General features: G+C 60.7%; 3 protein-coding genes across 8 annotated transcripts in view; 2 read left to right on the top strand and 1 right to left on the bottom strand.

Moving 5' to 3' along the window:
• SLC5A10 (solute carrier family 5 member 10) overlaps window positions 1–6,197 on the top strand; it is a 38,524-nt gene extending 32,327 nt beyond the window's left edge. For 2 of the 3 annotated variants that reach the window (XM_048321102.1, XM_048321103.1), the window contains 6 exons: window positions 1,919–2,026; window positions 2,269–2,419; window positions 4,680–4,848; window positions 5,256–5,471; window positions 5,600–5,689; window positions 5,937–6,197. In XM_048321102.1, the coding sequence (XP_048177059.1) occupies window positions 1,919–2,026; window positions 2,269–2,419; window positions 4,680–4,848; window positions 5,256–5,471; window positions 5,600–5,689; window positions 5,937–6,032 (830 nt within the window). In that variant the 3' untranslated portion in view covers window positions 6,033–6,197. The remainder of the gene's footprint in view (window positions 1–1,918; window positions 2,027–2,268; window positions 2,420–4,679; window positions 4,849–5,255; window positions 5,472–5,599; window positions 5,690–5,936) is intronic. The other variant, XM_048321104.1, reaches the window with a different exon arrangement.
• LOC125334335 (GRB2 related adaptor protein) lies at window positions 434–11,889 on the bottom strand. Of its 4 annotated transcripts, none has more exons than XM_048321111.1 (5): window positions 11,539–11,889; window positions 10,414–10,511; window positions 9,204–9,326; window positions 7,917–8,085; window positions 434–633 (listed from the first exon to the last, which is right to left on the bottom strand). In XM_048321111.1, the coding sequence occupies exons 1-5, from the start codon at window positions 11,614–11,616 to the stop codon at window positions 496–498; spliced, it is 606 nt and encodes a 201-aa protein (XP_048177068.1). In that variant the 5' UTR covers window positions 11,617–11,889; the 3' UTR covers window positions 434–495. The 4 variants fall into 4 exon arrangements, with proteins under 4 accessions (XP_048177068.1, XP_048177066.1, XP_048177067.1 ...); XM_048321109.1 differs by lacking the exon at window positions 434–633 and adding an exon at window positions 6,368–7,254 and having other exon boundaries at window positions 11,539–11,877; XM_048321110.1 differs by lacking the exon at window positions 434–633 and adding an exon at window positions 6,368–7,113 and having other exon boundaries at window positions 11,539–11,876.
• Window positions 11,890–16,501: 4,612 nt separating this feature from the next.
• The window catches only part of EPN2 (epsin 2), a 54,541-nt gene continuing 53,469 nt past the window's right edge, over window positions 16,502–17,573 (top strand). Inside the window, exon 1 of the mRNA XM_048321099.1 lies at window positions 16,502–16,561. The gene's annotated coding sequence lies outside the window, so the exon portion shown is untranslated. The remainder of the gene's footprint in view (window positions 16,562–17,573) is intronic.

Genomic DNA, 17,573 nt, shown 5'->3' on the forward strand with positions numbered 1-17,573 from the left:
ACCGTGACCTGGTGATTGATTGGTGCAGCAGAGACCGAGGGAGCTGGAACCAAACCTGGGCGTTTTAGGTGAAATCCCAGCGCTGCTGGGAGTGATGGGGACAGCAAATGGGACAGAGGTGAGCACTGAGCCAGCACCCAGGGCCTCTTTGGGTATGATGGGAGATGGCCCAGATCGGTGCTGGAGTGTGGGTGTGTGGCATGGCAGGAGCATGTTGTGGTTGTCACCACCTCAGCCACTCGCTCCAGCTGTTTTTGTTGTGCCAGGAGATTCATGGACTCTTCCACGGGGTGTGAGCGCTAATGATTTATTGCATATGAGGTGAATGCTGCATCCCGGCCGTCGTGTGGCGTGCGCTGGCTCCCAGAGCCTGCTGGTGGGGGCGGATTGGGGTGGCAGAGCCCCACACCTGGAGCATCACCTGATCCTCACACTGGGTGACGACACCTGAGTCCCCCATCTCCAGACCCCGGCGGCTTCTTCCCCCAGCTGAATTTAGTCCCCAAATTGGGTGCAGCCCCTGTGTGCAGGCACAGGTTTCTGTGGCCGAGCAGGTTGGTCCTCACCATTCCAGGCGTCTCCGGGTGGATCCAGCTGGACAGGCAGCACCTGCTGCAGACACGGCCCCTTTTCCTGCAGATGGAAGCATTAATTACAAGGTCCTAATTAATTTTCCATTTTTAGCAGAGGGCCTAAAAGTGAGGCAGTGGGGTAAGACACTGCTCCTGGCTTGGGGGCTCCTGCTTCCCACTCACTCTGAGGTCCCACCAAGTGTTCATTGGTAGAGTTGAGGCCTGGGGTAGGCATTTCAGCTGGAGTACAACATCCAGACACTGCCTTGCCCTTTGGAACGTTTTCCACCCTCCAGCCACCAAGGATTTGCATGGAGCCGTGCACAACGTGGTGTTTTAGAGAGGGGAAACTGAGGCACAGAGCGCTGATGGCAGCTTTGCTCACAGCTGCTGCAGGACAGAGTCACTGGAGCCCCAGCGCTGACTCTGACCTTGGGGAAAGGCGGCCCACGTTGGGCTTTTTGGCATCCTTGGGATGTGCTGAGCACGGCCTGTGGTCTGCCCACAACCAAGTCGTGCTCCCATCGCGCCCCACGCTCCTTTATGGAAAGTCCCAAAGTGTCACCACTGGTGTTTGAGACAAACTGGGAGGCTGAGGGCTGCACCCTGCTTTGGTGGAGGTCACCACCCAGGAGAACCAGGACAATGCTCCCAGTGCTGTGCAGGGATCACCCGTGCCCATCCCCGTGCTCCTGGCTGGGCAGATTCAGCCTGGAGAGCCGGGCAGCCCATCCATATTTATGCCTGACATTAATTTCCATCCATTTCAATATTTTATGAGCATAACAATTAAAAAAAAAAGAGTTCAGCGCTCGTTGAGACATAGAAATAATTGGGTGTTGATGGTCCTGGCGCGCTGCCATGCAAATCCCGGGAGCTGCTGGTGCTGCCCATGCCCAGGAAATTGCCACAACGGTGCACGAACCCGGCTGGCCCCGTGGGTGGGGATGGGCAGTGCCTGACCCGGAGCTCTGCTGCCTTCGGCCGTGGCCCCAGGTCCTGGTGGGGCTCTGGAGATCCCCCCGGGGCAGCTGTCACTGGATTTAATGTGGGAATAGATCCAACCTGCACCGGGCTGGGTGTGGGCAGCGGGAGGTGAGGGGCGGGATGGATCCTGCTGTGTTGGAGCTGATGGTGGGAATGAGGTGGGGGAGGCAGAGGTGGATTTCCCCGTGCGATGTGCTCCCTGCTTCTCCTCCTGGTGTCCTGCCAAGGTCTGGGCATCGTGGCCACAGCAAAGGGTCACTATCTGCCCAGTGGGAGGGGGCATGAGGGGGGTGAAGGGGCGCAGGGTTTGCCCCCACCCTGTCAGGGGTCTCAATGTGTCACCTGCCTCTGTCCCCCAGACACCGTGGCCTGCGTGGACCCTGAGGAGTGCGCCCGTGTGTGCGGGGCCGCCGTGGGCTGCTCCAACATCGCCTACCCCAAGCTGGTGGTCGAGCTGATGCCCAGCGGTAGGTGGGTGCGAGGGGGTCACTCCATCTCCAGCGGGCTTTGCTGCACCCCGGGGCTGTTGCCAGGGCTTGGATGAGGTCCCGGCATCCCGGGGTGCAGCTGAATGTTCCCAAATCCCATCTTTGCCCCAGGGGAGATCCCAGCGTGTGGGTGCAGAGGGATAAGCACCATCCCGGGGTTATCCTATCCTATCCCATCCCTCCCGGTTCAGCCGCTCCCTGACTCTCCCTCTCTCCCGCAGGGCTGCGGGGTCTGATGATCGCGGTGATGATGGCAGCGCTCGTGTCATCCCTGACCTCCATCTTCAACAGCAGCAGCACCCTCTTCACCATGGACATCTGGAGGAAGCTGCGGCCGCGGGCCGGTGACCGGGAGCTGCTCCTCGTGGGCCGGTACTGACCGGGGGTTTCGGGGACACCGGGGGTTTCGGGGAGACTGGTGGGGCCGGTCCAGCCTGCAGAGTGCCTCCACTCAGCCTGGCTTATGCAAGGAAAACAAGCCCTTGGATTATTTTATGGATGAAAGCGCTGGAAATGCAGACGGGCCGCTCGGTGCAGCCTCTCCCCGTCGCCTCCTGCCCGGTCCCCCGGGAAGCCGCGGCTGCTCCCGGCCGAGGTCACACACGGGGGAGCTCCGGCGGGTGGCACAGGGCAGCGCTGCCCGCACATCCCCGGCCCCTCCCGGGGTGGCGGTGCCGGCGGGGAGCCCCCGGGCTCGGGGCGGCGCAGTCAGCGCTGGGCAACGCCCCGGCACGGTGCCACGGCGCCGGCAGCGTCCTCGGCCAGGGCAGACAATAACAAGGAGCGAATCTGGGTCAGGGCTTCGGCTGGGCTGTGCCGGGGCTGTGCGGAGGCTTGGCTGGACCAGCAGCTGCAGCAGCAGCTGTTTCTTGGCATCCTCCATCTCCGGAGGGTGGGAAGGGGATGGGCAGCGATCCCGGGGAATTGGGGTCCCGCATGCTCCCCCTTGGGAAGCGGGGCGTTTGTCTCAGAGCCTGCTTAGCCCCTCCCTGGCACTGGCTTCGCTGCCGGTGACAAGGGTGTGACAAGGCAGGACAGCTTTCCCGAGGATGGATAATTGAATGTTTGCGAAGGGCTTTGCCCGCCCGGGGCGGGAGTCGCTGCTGCGGTGGTTCCCGGGAAAGTTAGTGTCGGGTGATCGGTGCGAGCAGGACGCTGCGGATCGCAGGGATAGAGACAAGGAAATGTGCTTGGGAGAGGGGAGAAAAGCTGTTTAGGCTGCCTGTTTGAGGTTTTCCTGCCAGCGTGGAGAAAGATGGGTTGGGTCCTGAGTAGCTCTCAGGGGGTCCCAACTGCCCCCGGACCTTCCAGGGTGGGATGCCACATCCTGGGATCATGGTTTGGGCTGGAAGGGTCCTTAAAGTTCATCTCGTTCCAGCCCTGAGGAAAGGGCTTTGATTGTGGGGTGGGAAAGAGCTCCCAGTTCCCGGACCTGGGGGTTGAGCTCCTGCTGTGGCCGTGGTGCCTGGCTGGAAACTCCTGCTGGTGTTGGATGCTGCTCCATGCCAAGGTTGTGGTGTGGCGATGCAAACAGCTGATCCTTCCCAAATTCCCCCAGCCCGGGCTGTGCTGGGTGCTGCTCTCCATTCCCTGCCCGGCTCAGCAGGACTCGGCCACCCGGCACACCCAGCTCCTGCCTCACTCAGACATTCCTGCTTTTCCATGATCTTTTAGCCTCAAGACCAGGTTGCACAGGGCTTTGAGCAGCCTGGTCTAGTGGAAGGTGTCCCTGCCCACAGCAGAGGGTGGAACAAGATGAGCTTTAAGGTCCCTTCCCATCCAAACCATTCCATCATTCTTTGATTCTGTCCTCTGTGGCTCACAGATATTCCAGAGGGGTTTCTCCTTCCCCATGGATCAGGGCGCGCATTTTACACTCGGGCTGGTTCCTCTTCCTGCAGCACCAGGCAGCAGTAGGAGTTCCAAGCTAGAGCTGCTTTCATGGCTTTATTTTTCTTTTATTTTTTTCTTACTTCTGCTTTTCGAGATGAGCAGATGGAGATGTAGGAATTTTGTGGAGCTGTAAATAAGCTGGGCTGAGCTATAAATACAGCAGCTCTGGGACGGGTCCTGCCTAGGCTGGGCCCAAAATCTGGGGTCTGGCCAATGCCTTGTGCTTCAGAGGAGGGTGATGCTGTGGGGTGTGGCTGGGATTTGGGCAGGGATGGGGTCAGGGTGATGCTGGGGACTAACACACCCCTCTGTCACAGCCTGGCCAGGGAGCTGAGCGTGGGGCAGCTCAGCCCATGTCCCCAGCCCCTAGCTGGGTGCCTTGGCTGGACATGGCGGTGCTGAGAGCATCACCCAAATCTGGCCAGAGCACCCAGGCTTTGCATCTGGTGGCTTTTCACAGTGGAAGTGTCCATCACCTGGTGTTTTCCTTTGGGGGGTCCAATTTAGCAGCCACCAGGGCTGGGCAGGGGCCTGGGAAGTGCTTGCCCACCTGAGATGGAGCAGGTAGTGGCACAATCAGCATCCTCCATGGTCCTGGGGATGTCACCAGCAGTGAGTGATGCACCTGCATCCCCAGGCAGCACTGGGACCAGCACTGGGACCTGACCCAGCACAGAGATGCTGCAGGTGCAGGGCAGTGACAGCAGTGTCACCTGCAGCACCTCGCTGCCGCTCGCAGGGTGGTCACGGTGGTGCTGGTGGCCCTCAGCGTGGTGTGGATCCCCATCCTGCAGAGCTCCAGCGGTGGCCAGCTCTACGTGTACATCCAGGCTGTCACCAGCTACCTGGCTCCCCCTGTCACCGCTGTCTTCATCCTGGCCGTCTTCTGGCCCCGAGCTAATGAGCAGGTACACGGCTGGGGTGGCCCTGGGACAGCCTGATCAGGGGTGGTACCAACACCTCCCCGTCTGCCCTGCTCCCAGGACACAGTGGGGATCAGCAGGCTGCGGGAGGAAGGAGGAGGCGATGCTGGAGGGGCTGGGGACAGAACTGAGCCTGGCTGGTGCTCCCCAGGGAGCTGGGGGAAGCCTAAAGGGGGATGCAGCTGCTGCCTTGCATGGCCACCAAGGGTGGCATGGAGCTGGCAGGGGACATCCCCTTGGAGGGGGGACCAGGGCTTGGCCATGCCCCAAAACACAGGGATCACTCCACCCCCGCTCAGGGCTGGCTGGAGGGGGCAGCTCCTGCGGGGTTTGTCCCCGCTGTGGGGTGACCATCCCTGTCCAGCCACCCACTGTGGGCCTTGGCTTTGCAGGGAGCTTTTTGGGGCCTGATGGCAGGGCTAGCACTGGGACTGGCCAGGATGGGGCTGGAGCTGGCCCACCCCACACCCCTCTGTGGGGTCCCTGACCAGCGGCCGTGGCTGCTCGCTGACATCCACTACCTGCACTTTGCCGTGCTGCTGGCCGCTGTCACAGCTGCCATCGTGGTGGGGGGCAGCCTGCTGACCTCCCCAGTGCCCCCAGCACAGGTGAGTGGGGCACCCCCGACCTCAGCCAGAGGTGTCGGTGTCACCCTGTGCACCCTGAGCTCTGCTGGGGGGTCCCCGTGGTGGGCTCAGCCCTGGGAGGGTTTTCCCAGCAAACCTCTGGTTTCCAGCTGAAGGATCTCACCTGGTGGACCCTCTCACGGGAGCCCCCCCAGCCCTCCGTGTGTGGCACAACCCGGGGACCCCCCGATGGTGAGTGTGTCCTCAGGGGTGTCAGACGGGGGGGGGGGCAGCCTCTCAATCCCTGCCTGTAATGGGCAGCAGGGTGGCATTGACACCCTGTGCCTCAGTTTCCCCAGGACTGTGCCACCTGCCAGGAGGTGGCTGTCCCTGGGGTCATCATCTGTCCCCTACACTCACCGTATTTCTGTGCCAGGTTCCTGTTCAGCCAGCCTGGACACCCAGCAGCCACTCAAGGCCATGGGACCCCCAGCCATGGCTCTCAAGGACACCATGGAACCCCCATTCTGGGCCCGTGTCTGTGGCATCAACGCCATTGTCCTGATGTGTGTCAATATTTTCTGTTATGCCTATTTTGCCTAGAGCCCTGACAGCCCCTGGGGTGGGGAGGAGGCCCTTGGAGAGGGGAAAAATGCGAATTTGGGTGGCAGTTTTTACTTGTTTGGGACGTGGTGTTTAAATCCACAGGTGCAGCAAGTTGGGTGTTCTCAGCACTGCAGACCCTGAGTGCATCCCAGGGGTTGTGAGGTGTGGGGGGCATTTGTGGGGGCAAAAAATCCCTGGGAGGGGTTTGGGACAGGCATTGGGGTGGGGAAATGGGGGCTGCAGGGAAGCAAAACCACAGCGAAGGAGCAGCTGTGTGAATGGAGGGACAGGACCACCTTGGCAGGGCTGGAAAAGGAGCAGCTGCACTCGAGGGTGACACCCAAACACATTTTACTGGCCCTAAATAAAAAATAATATAAAAAAGCGCCACAATTTGCAGCTATAAACAGCACCCACAGGATGGAATCCCCCTGGATCAGCCTTCCCTGGTACTCTGAGTCCTGGAATTCCTTCTTGGAGTTACGGATCCCGGCTGTGTCCTGGCTGCCTGCAGCCCTCCCTGGAGTCAGGGCTTTGCTTATGGGATCTGGAGAGGAGCCAAGGTTTGGGGTTTTGGGCTCACTCCCTCTGTTGCTGTCATCCCACCGGATTGTGGCTCTGGGAAAGTTTTTATAGCCATGGTTGAACACTCCACGCTCCCCGCTTCCAGCCGCTGCCAGCCCCATCCCCGGGCTCTCGGGGTCAGGCAAATGGGGCAGCCACAGCTGATGTTTCAGGGTGCCCCGTGGCACAAGGACCCGGTGGGGTGGCGCTGGGACAGGCACCATCGTGGGGACAAAGGGACACTCAGTCTGTGTGCAGGCAGAGGCAGCTCTGGTGAGTGGGGACAGCGGGGCCGGGTCCTGCCCGGTCACCTGCAGCGGGGTGAAGGTCACTTGTGGATGGGGTGGACGTAGCTGCGGGGGAAGAGCCCGACGCGGCCGGAGATCTTCCCCTGCCACCAGTTGGGGTTGGGGCAGTCCAGGACCTCGATGATGTCCCCGCGGAGGAAGGGCAGCTGAGAGCCCTCCTGGGCTGAGAAGTCGAACTGGGCTTGCACGAATCGGGGTCTCTGCCTCTGGAGGGAAGCCGAGGGCAGGGGTTGGTGGGAGGAGAGGGGTCCCCGTCTGCCAACCCCCAGCACTGGGTAGCACTGCCTGGGTCCCCAGGGTGATGGGGACACTGTGCCACTGTGGGACGAGGACCAGCCTTGGGGTGCCTGCTTTGAAGAGAGACAGAAGCCAGGGAAATCCTTCCATGAGAAGAACGGAGTGCTGGGGACAACCCCAGGTGCAAGAAAGAGCCTGGGGTGCAGGGCACAGGCAGGGATGCAGGGGAGCACCCCAGGGATCAGGGGAGCACCGTGGATGCAGGGGAGCACTCCAAGGCACAAGACTCCCTGTTCTTGCTGCTGGGAGACCCAAGATGGGTGCCCAGGGGACCCTTGGAGGCAGCTGGCACCCCTCACCTTCCCAGGTCCTTCCAGGTGCTGGAGCCTCCCCCCGCCCAGCTCCCAAGGTCCGGTTTTGCTGCCTCCACAACCACTGCCCCAGGGCCTGGCTTTGCTGGAGTTTGGCTGTGCCCTGTCCTGATCTGGTTGGGTTCTGCCACCTGCCCCTGGGCATCACCCCTGGCCCGAGGGACGGTGATGTGTGCCCTGCCCTGCCCCGCTGAGCTGCTCCAGGAGCTCTTCCTCCCTGCAGCACTGCCTGTCTTGGGCTGCTGCACCCTCTCCTGCTCCTCACTCCCTTGAGCCAAGGACCAAGTGCCAACCAGGGATGTCCCTGTCCCCCTCTGCAGGGACACTGAGCCTTGAGAGGGCTCTCACAGGGGTTTGGGACCAGCCCTGCCATCACCCCATGGCCCTATTCATGGCAGTACCTCCTCCGTCCGGTCCTCGTCCCGCAGGAAAATCTGCTGCTCTTTGGAGACCGTGGTCATCCTGTAGAAATCCACCAGCTCATTGAGGGAGTTGAACTTTTCCTCCCAGAGGAAATATTTGCCATTCCTCTCCCGGAGCACCTTGAAGTGCTGGACGTGCTTCCCGTAGCTGCGGAACAAGGATGGATGTCACCCCGGCCTTGGGATGCTGGCAGCACCCCCTGAGGTGGGTAAAGCTGGGGGTGCTGGCAAGGTCGGGATGAGCCCGTGGCTGCCATTGCACCCTTCCTGCCATGGTGGGGGTGACGGTGGCACTGGGGTCAGTCCTGGCCCTGCAATGAGGACCCGCAGCTGAGACCTGCTACAACTCATCCCACAGGCAGCCAAAGCTCAGTACCCGGCCCTGGCACAGCGGGATGCCTGCGGGCTCAGGGATGGCAGCGTGCCATCCACGTGGAGGGCAGGTGGCTTTGTCCAGGGCCACATCTGAGGAAGGCGTGGTGAGAGCTGCAGGTCTCAGCACATGCCAGGAGGAGTCTGCAAAGGCTGGGATTGTACTCCCAGCTTCCCTGTGCTCCTGGGGACCCCCGCGGTGCAGGAGGACGGGGCGGGCAGGATTTCCCTTGCTGCCACCCCGTAGGGTGTGCCTAGGGCGGCAGGTTGGGGTGCCCACACTGCAGGGCCCCGGCGCTGCCAGGCCCCCGGGCAGGGGCAGGACTCGGCTGCGCTGCTGGTGACGCACGGCTCCCTTTCATAATGGGCAAGAACCTCCCCGAAACGTTTAATTAGGGATTAAAAGGGTGAGAAAGTGCCTGGCTGGCCTGGGGCCGCCCCTTGCTCCCCAGGCCGGGGCAGAGGAGGGGTGAGATGCCCTGGGACAGGCTCTGCCCGTTGTACAGCCCTGGCCGCGGATCCCGGAGTCATGGGGATGCTCCAGGCACCTTGTTCTCCCGGGCCGTGTCCCCGGGCTGTGCGTGCAGCTCGGCCCCAGCCCCGTCATCACCCCCGGGGTTGTGTTTAGGGCTGTCCCTGCCAGGGACCCCAAGCGAGGCAGCGGTGCAGGGAGCGGGAAGCAGCGGGGATGGAGGCGGAGCTGAGAAGGAGGGGAAGGTGCTGCGCGAGGCTGTGCCTGGGTTTGTTGTGGACACGGCTCCGCGGCCCCTTCGCGACAGGGCAGGGTGCTCACCCCTCCCCCAGCACACACGACGATTGCCCGATGCCTCGCTCCCCAAAGCGGGGGCTGCAGGGACCCCTGCCCCTCCTGCCACTTGTCCCAAAGCCGCTCACCTGACGGAGAGGGAGAACTCGCCCGGGGTGCTCTCGCTGTCGCGGACCAGAAAGGCTCCCAGGTGATTGCGCTTGAGCAGCCGCTCCTCTGCCAGCTGCCGGGAGATCCTGCCCGCGTACCACCTGCGAGGGGCACCGGGCTGAGCCCCGCGGGCATCCCTGGGCACACCCCACCCAGCGCCGCATCCCCACCCTGCGGGATGGGGGCACCGAGATTCCCGGTGCCGGCGGGAGCAGGGTCTCCATCGGGCTCCTCACAGGACTGGGACCCTCCCCCGGCAGTTTCTCCCTTCCCTCCCCCTCCCGGCTCATCCCGGCATTTTCGGGGGGGCACCGCAGGGCGCTGTGGGTGCGCTGCCCCCTCCGCGCAGGGCGAGCGCAGCGTCACCGACAGCCGCGACCGCATCCTGTCACCTGGCCCGTCACACCGCGTGCCTCGGCCCCCGCTTTGCTGCCTGTCCCCTCCTCCGCGTCCCTCGGCCCCTCGCGGGAACAGCCCTTCCAGGTGGAGAGCACAAACCCCTCGGTGCCAGGATAAACCCCTCCTGCCTGCACTGCCGGCAGCTGCCGAAACGAGCTGCAGGAGCAGAGTCCCCGTGTCCTATCCCTGCCAAGGCTGTGCCCGGGTGTTTCAGGTCCCTGGGCCATGAAGATTCTCTGCTGCTGTTAAAATTACCCGGTGAATGATCAGCCAGGGAGTTTAGCACGGAGCATCTCCCAGTGCCAGCCCTCCAGGTGCTGCATGGAAGAGGCCGTGTCTTGCTCATGTCGGGTTGTTATCCCAAGCTGGAGAAGCAGTGGGATGTGCCCCGGGCTGCCCCGAGCCCACGCGTTGGCTCTGGCATTTAAATGTGATTTACCAGGGGCTAATGATACATAAAACACAGGTTCAGTCAGGGATGGATTAAGCTGGGTTTTAATAACACAGTAATAGGATTGTGTTTAATGCAGCTGTAATCCCATAACGCTTTGTTATTCCTCAATTATCATTTATTTAGTGGCAGTGCGGTGTGAGGGTTGGATTTTTGGGGGTATGTGGGTGTTCTGCTGCCTCCTGTCCCCTCGGGCTGTGGTGGCGTTGGCAGACTGACCCGGCAGGCAGACCCCATCTCTATGACTCAGTTTCCCCACGTGTGGGACTACCCTGGCTCGCAGCAGACCTTTGGGAATTGGGATGCACCGTTGGGATTGCTGCTGGGATGGTACTTACGGGTGTGGCTTGACCTTGATGTAGTTCTTGGGGACAAAGCCCTCGCAGCCGAACAGCTCAGCCTTGTACCAGTTCTGGTCATCTTCCATGTTGAGGATCTGAGGCGGGGGAGGAGCAGGGAGGTGTCAGCCTGGCTGCCTTTCCCCTGGGAGGGGGGCTGAGTGGGATCCCACTGCTGCCCCAGAGCCCACAACATCCACCAACACCCACACTTTCCCCTGGGGAAAAAGGGCTCTGACAGCGCTGGCACGGTCTGGGGGGTTTGGGGTCATCTGTACAGAGCTGGAAGGTGTCTGGTGTTGTCCCAAACCCCCGCCCAGGGAAGAGGATGAAATCTGTCCCTGGAGCAGCTGGGACATCAGCCAGGCCCCCGCGTCCCCGGGGACGGTGGCAGTGGGTGCTGACACCGCTTCCGTGTGACAACATTTTCCAGCCTCCCACGCAGAGGCCCGGGGCCCGCACATCTGTGAAAACAGGATCCGAAACCCCGGGTCAAGGCACGGGGAAAACACGCCGGGAGGCAGGGACGGCACGGCAGGTTTGGGGCTCTGGGTTACAGCCGCGCTGTGCCCTCGCCCTCCCCGGGGGGCTACAGAGTGCCAGGAGTCCGGGAGGAGCCGGAGAGGGATGAGCAGCTGGGCAGGGAGTGGGTGCCCTCACTCCCATCGCGGGGCTGCTGCCCCCCAGGGATGTTCTGAGCCCTCCTGAAGCTTTTTGGGATTCCCAGGTGGCATCTAAGAGCCCACCCCACTGCCAGTGCCTGGGTGAATGTTTGGGTACATGCTCCCCGCTGCCGGATCCCTGTGACCTCCAGTGCCCCCAGGACAGGGAAAACGTGTCCCAGCCCTGGGGGGCTGCCGCAGAGCACAGCTGGTGGCACTGATAGCCAGGGAGGCCACAGGCCCTGTCCCAGCTGGGGTGTCTCCCTCTGGAGATATGCCTGGTGGCACAGACAAGCAGGGAATGCTGCTCCACACTCCAAAATCCTCGAGGCTGGCTCCTTACATCCCACAGAAAGCCCCAGAAGCAATGGACAAAGAAAGCGCTGGTGTCACCATGTGCCCACTCTGTCCCCCAAAACAGCAGCATCCAACCCCCCCGGCTGGTGACCCCTGCCCGCGGTACCTTCAGGGTGTCCCCTTTCTGGAAGGGCAGCTCGTCCTTCTCCGTCGCCTGGAAGCTGTACAGGGCCACCGACTCCATGGCTGTGACGGGGAGGCTGGAGGGGTCCTGGGGCTGTCTGGGGCTCGCACCCCGCAGGGCTGTGGGGTCGGGGCTGAGCACACGGTGCGGCGGCGCCGGCGGGCAGGAAACCGCGCTGATGTCAGCGCTGCCGGGGCACCACGCGGGCCCTGCCGCGGCCACAGCTGCCCAGATGTGCGGGGGAGGCGAGGGAAGCCGTGCCAGCCCACCCGGGTGCCAGGGGACCCGTGTGCCAAAGGATGGCAGCAGGATTTGGCATTTTCTCCGCGGTGAGTGGTGGGCTGCTGTTGAGCTTTTGATGGGGTACCCTTCCTTCTCAGACCAGGGCAAGAGAGCAGAGGAGGCTGCTGTTCTGCTGAGTTCTTTATTTCATAGTCTCATAGCTTTCTTGAAGGCAAAGTTTGAAGGGGGTTCATGATAAAGGCAAGCAGCAACAGCAAACAGCAGGCAAAACCAGCTTCTTCTTCTTCTATATGCTCTGTATGCTCTATATGCTCTATATCCTATATGCTCTATACTCTATATGCTCTATACTCTATATTCTTTCCTACAGAAGTGTGGATTATATTTGTTAATTGACCAATAAGATTAACACACAATTCTAGTTTTTCTTTCCTTAACCTATCCTGGTCTAATTCTAACATTCGTAAGCCTTACACAACTGTTACACAGGTATTACACAGATTTGTGGGTACAGTTTCTATCAGCTCTTATTGTTTATGTGAACACTCTATCTAAAAAATGGGAACAGTATAATTCTGTCTATGTTTGTGTCTAAAGTGAAGAATTCTGTGAGAAGGTAACACTGCTGCAGTAAGAACTGTGTTTAAGGTCTCTGCTACAGCTTTTTAATGTTTAAGGCACTTAGCTTATATTTCTACTAAAAGTTAAAAAATCTATATTTCTATTCCACTTTGGTGTGGCTTCATGTATGTCAGCTTGTCCAAAGGTTTACATTCAGCCCCTGTGCTTTGGCTTCCCTCTGGGCCTGAATCCAGAGGAGCTTTCACTCCAACAGGCAGCGGCCGGGATTTGGATGGGAACAGGATGGTGATGGGCTGGGCATGGGTTGAGGATGTTGGGAAGGGTGTCTGGAGAGCACAGGCAGTGCTGATGGGGGAATCTCTGGTGCCTTGGAAGGGCTGAGCTGCCAAAAGGGGGCTTGGTGGGGAATGGTTGTTCCAGAAGCAAGAAAATCGTGGCGGGTGGGAATGGCGGAGGCGGAGGGAGGTGGGTGGATGCACACACCTGGTTTCTTCAGAATTCAGAGTGAACACTCCGTGTCTCAGCTCTGAGCAGCAAGCTTTCAGCACAACTGATACTGGCTTTTTGGGCTGTGGCCCCTTGGGGGGGTTGATTTTTTCCAGTTTTCTTCTGCAGGGCTAGGGAATAAAAAATCCCTTTTAGACTAAAACTGAGCGCTAAAACTTCCTGCTGCTCCCGTGGGCGTCAGGCACGGAGTCTGCAGGGCTCGCATGCCGGGTATCATTCCCAGCGGGAAGGTCTCCAGAGCTGTTCAGCCTTCCTGTGTGTGGGCTGGGGCATGGAGCGCACAGAAAATCCGCCAGACACTGCCTTGCTTTGCTGCGAGGAATTAAACCAGGGACAGCTGCAGCGCAGTCCCTGCCCATGGATTTGGGCATTTTCCAGTGAGGAGCAGGATGCTGCTGCCATCTGCCCGGGGTGGGATGAGCCATGGTGCTTGTAGGGCCACTGTGGGGACACGGGCTCGGTGATTTGCCTCTCCCAAACTTTAATCCCACTTCCTGACTGCATCTGAAAAGCAAATGCCCTGTAACACCCCACTGAGGGCATTTCCAGGCCCCCAGTGCCTGTGGGAAGCAGAGAGGGATGTGCAGGGTGTCCCTGGGTGTCCCCACACCCAGTGAGGCACAATCCCCAATGGTCATCCTGAGATGTGCTGGTCCCAGGGGACATGGAGATACTGGGAAGGCCAGGAAGGTCAGGAGGCCGTGGGAAGAGGCTCTGTGTGTGCTCGCCTGTCACATGGAGGATGGGACTCAGCAAATCCCTACGTCCCAGAGAGCCCCAGGGGATGGGAATGCAGCAGGAAATCATCTCGGGATGAGCTTCCTCTACCCCTCAGCAGCCTTGAGGAGGATGGAGCTGGATATTCCCTGGGGAAAGCAGCCCAGCAGAGCCTCTGCTCCACCCTGCTGCGGCCAAGGGCCTGATCCTGTCCCTGGTCCATCAGCCCAAACTGGACGATGCAAAGGCCACTCCAGGCTATGCCTGGTGGGGAACAATAGGGCAGGGGGGGTGTCTGGGCACGGGAAAGGGTTGGCGTGGGAGAAACCTGCAGCCCAGGAGTGGGCTATTAGAGCAGCAATCGGCTGTGCCAGGGGTGGACACCGGGACCCGTTTTGGGGTTTGGCTTCCTGGAGCAGCAGGGAGGCTTGGGGGGCACCTTGGGGTGTCCGGTCTGGAGCCACACGTGATCCCACAGCGCCTGGGAGGGGGCACAGGACAGTGGGGTCACAGAGGGTCCTCAGGCCTTGGCGCAGTGGCCGGACTCAGGACCGGAGCAGGATGGGATCTGCCAGCAGATGGCAGCAGTGCCCCAAGGGACACTGGGGACACCGGGGACACTGGGGACACTGGGGACAGTGCCACCTGCCCCTCCACTCAGGCTCTAATGAGGCAGGCCGCCCCTTTGTCGTCTCTGTCCTGCCACCGCCTACATCGCACCCTGTCCCCGACCCCCTTCCCTCGCTCCGATCCCTCCTGCTGCCCCGGCCGTGGTCCCCGGGCGACCACCTTCTGGTCACTGGTGGCCAGCTCGTGGCTCGCTGTCCCTGGCTGCTGCCTGAGCACGTGTGGCCACTGTGGGGGTGACAGCAGCACCCGCGACCCAGGAGAGGCTGGGCTGATGCCAGAGCAGTCTGTGGCCCCTTTTCTGGGTTGGGAGCCAAGCTCTGCAGTGCTCAGCTGGTCCCTGGGTGCCTCACCCCAACCCGCTGTGCCAGCCGTGAGCCGATGCCTGGCAGGGTGGCATCCTAGGGGACCTGTCCCGTTATCCCTGTGCCCTGCATGTCCCCAGTGTTCAGAGGGACACAGGAGGTGACACATGGTTGCTGTTGGTTGGGTGTCAAAGCCTGAACTTTGGAGTGAGGCGCTGAGCTCAGCTCAGCCTGCAAGGAGATCCCAAGGGATGCCATGGATCACCCGAGGGCAGAGCAGAGGGTGGGAGCCCACCCTGCCCTGGGTTTCCCCACCAGCCTGGACTGCCTCTCCCTCCACGCAGGGGAGTTCTGTGACCCTGGGGACAGGCGGAGGAAGGGGCCAGCGCCTCTGGCATTGCCTCTCCGGCCGCACGGCCATTGCAGGCGCTGCGAGCTGCCTGGAGCTCCCGCTGACTCCCGGGTTGCCCAATCTGCCCCGCCCCGTTTCATCAACATCCTGTGTTTACCTGGCTGCAAAATACCCACGCGGGAGGGAGGAAGAGGAGGGAGGGGAGTCTCTTCCCCTTCCGCTGCGGCCTGGGGAGCTTTGTTACGGCCGCCACTCTGGGCTCCCCAGCTCCCGGCCCGTGCCTCGGTGGCTCCTTGCTCTGCCCACGGGAAAAGAGGGGGTGTCTCAAGTCTGGCTTTGCCTCCAGAGGCGCTTTGAGCTGGGCCTGGATGGTGCAGGGCTGGGCAAGGCGAGCTGGCTCATTGCAGACCCGGGGCTTTGCTCCCAGAGCGGGGAGAGGGATGGGTCCTGCCCCACAACACAGCGCTGTGCCGGGGGTTGGGAATGCAGCACAGCCGGGATCCGGGCTCATGCCTGGGATGGTGCATGTGGATAAACCCAGGGACACGGGTCAGCTGTAGCTGCCTGCGTGCCCGGGGATGGAATCAGCCTTTCCGATGGGGATCCGGATGCCTCTCGAGGAAGCGGGAGCCCCACTGAGGCCCCGCGCGGAGAGGAAGCGACATCCTGGGCTAGAAAACGCCACGTCAGGGCCCCTAAACAGGATCTCAGCGTCAGCACTTTCCCCTGGAGCAGAGGCACGTCGGTGACTCCTGAGTGTCGGATCTTGTGCGTAACCCAACTTCTCAGCCCACACTGAGGAACTGGTGTCACCATTTACACTCTGGTGTAGCTGCGGACAGAGGATCAGACCCCTCTGAGCCTCACATCATCCCACAGGACCTGTAGGAAAACATTTACAGGAGGAGCAGAGCCAGTTGGCCACACTGGGTCCAGTGTGGCCTTGAAAGGCTCCTTGAGGTGTGTTGGTGGCCTCCAGATGTGGAGCTGCATCTCCTTGGGGTCAGCATGGGTGGTTGGGGCTGGTATTGGGGTTTTGGGGCTGGTAAATCAGAGCAGGGCCCAGTTGCCTGTGGTGTAGGTGGGTTGGGAAGTGGGACTGTGCTCTCATGGGAGAAGCCCAGGGACAGGAGGCTGGTGGTGGGACCTTGCTTTCAGCATTTGGCCCCAAAAATGGATCTGGAAAAGGACTGGAAGTCATGAAGTCTTGGGTGTGGAATTCAACCCCAAACCTACAGGAAAGGATCGCTGAGGGGTCATCCAAAACAGCCTCCTCAAGAGGGATGCAGCCTCGGATGGTGTCTGGGAAAGGGCCAAACACCGTTTTGGTGAGGAACACACAGTGGGGGCTTCCTGGGAGTTCCCAGGGCTCAGTTTGGAACTGCTGGATGAGGTTACAGTCCGTGCCTGGCTCTGGGCATGGCTGGGATAGGGACTCAGGCCAGGATCACTAACAGAGGTGTGAACCATTATCGAGTTAATCATTAGGGCCAGCACAGCTGGAAGTTATTTGCCTCCCTGGGCCCTATAAAAGGACATAGAGGCCACTTCTTGGGTTTGGGCTGATGAGGAGGGAGTGTTCTTTCTTGTGGCCGTGTCTTGGAGCTACTCCTGAGATCCTGCTGTTCCCTGGGATAGTTCCTCTCAGCAGCCTGGGATGCCCCAAAAGCAGGTGAGTTGTCCCTCTGTACAGTGGCTGTGTCTTTCTTGGTGTGACCTGGAGAGGCTGGAGCTGTCCAGATCCACCTGGAGCAGGTACTCAGTGTTCAGCTGGCAGCAGATCTCGTTTGCTCCGTGGCTGTGGTGTTCTGGTCCTTGGCTCTGTCCTGGGACCTTGCTGTGGTCACTGATATGCTTGAGGGGAACTCTGGGACCTGCTGGGTGCCCTCATGCAGGTCAGGCTCTGCTTTAAGCTGTGGGAGGAATGTTTTCTACTGAATCTTGCTCTGGAAATGTCTGATGGCGACTCCTGGGGTGAGCAACTGTGTCTGGCCTCCAATCTTCATCCTTGGTGCTGGGCTGCCTGCCTGGGTTATGGAGAAAGTGAGGTCCCCATACTAAAATTCCCTAGATAGGCTGGTGCTGCAGCATGGATGGGAGTGGGGAATGCTCTGCCAGCTCTTGTGGGTCCTCAAAAACTACTCCCAGGCAGTTGAAGCTGGAAAAACCCCCTGTGATGCGTTCTGTCAGCGCAGCATGGAGGTGCAGAGGGTCACAGAACTGCTTTGATTTGCACGGGAGACAAATCTGAAGGGTCCCTTTAACTGGAAATTCCAAAGAAACCAGGCAGGAGGCGTGGGATTTGGGTGTGGAGGCTGTTTGCCATCAGTGTTTGCCATGGGGGAAGGCTGCTCGCCCTCGGCACGGGCTGGCGGAGTAACCACCCGTGGGCAGGGGAGCTCCGTGGCTCCCACAGGGCTTGTTTTAGGGGAACCGGGAGTTTGGTCACATCCAGACACAGCCCGGGGCCTGAATGGATTCCAAGAATCTCCCCCTCAACGAGAGCATCTGTTATTTTTCTAGGAATTAAAAAGAAAAACCCACCCCAGAAGCCTGTGCCTCGTGCGTGGGTGAGGGGACCGTGCTGTCACCGAGCTGTCACCGCCGTGACTCACCCGGGGGGGGGCTGCGATTCCCGGGAAGGAAAAAAAACGTAGGGAGAAATTGTGAATGATCGCTGGCTG

The sequence above is a fragment of the Corvus hawaiiensis genome, chromosome 16, assembly GCF_020740725.1.
Source record: "Corvus hawaiiensis isolate bCorHaw1 chromosome 16, bCorHaw1.pri.cur, whole genome shotgun sequence".
In the NCBI taxonomy this organism is placed as follows: domain Eukaryota; kingdom Metazoa; phylum Chordata; class Aves; order Passeriformes; family Corvidae; genus Corvus; species Corvus hawaiiensis.

What these genes read in the sequence shown, in the direction of transcription:
- LOC125334335 (XM_048321108.1), bottom strand. Translation starts at nt 11,616, where the DNA reads ATGGAGTCGGTGGCCCTGTACAGCTTCCAGGCGACGGAGAAGGACGAG. An exon ending in ATCAAGGTCAAGCCACACCC is followed by an intron (nt 9,327 to 10,413) that starts GTAAGTACCATC and finishes TGCCCCTCGCAG; the next exon opens with GTGGTACGCGGGCAGGATCT. An exon ending in GAGTTCTCCCTCTCCGTCAG is followed by an intron (nt 8,086 to 9,203) that starts GTGAGCGGCTTT and finishes CTTGTTCCGCAG; the next exon opens with CTACGGGAAGCACGTCCAGC.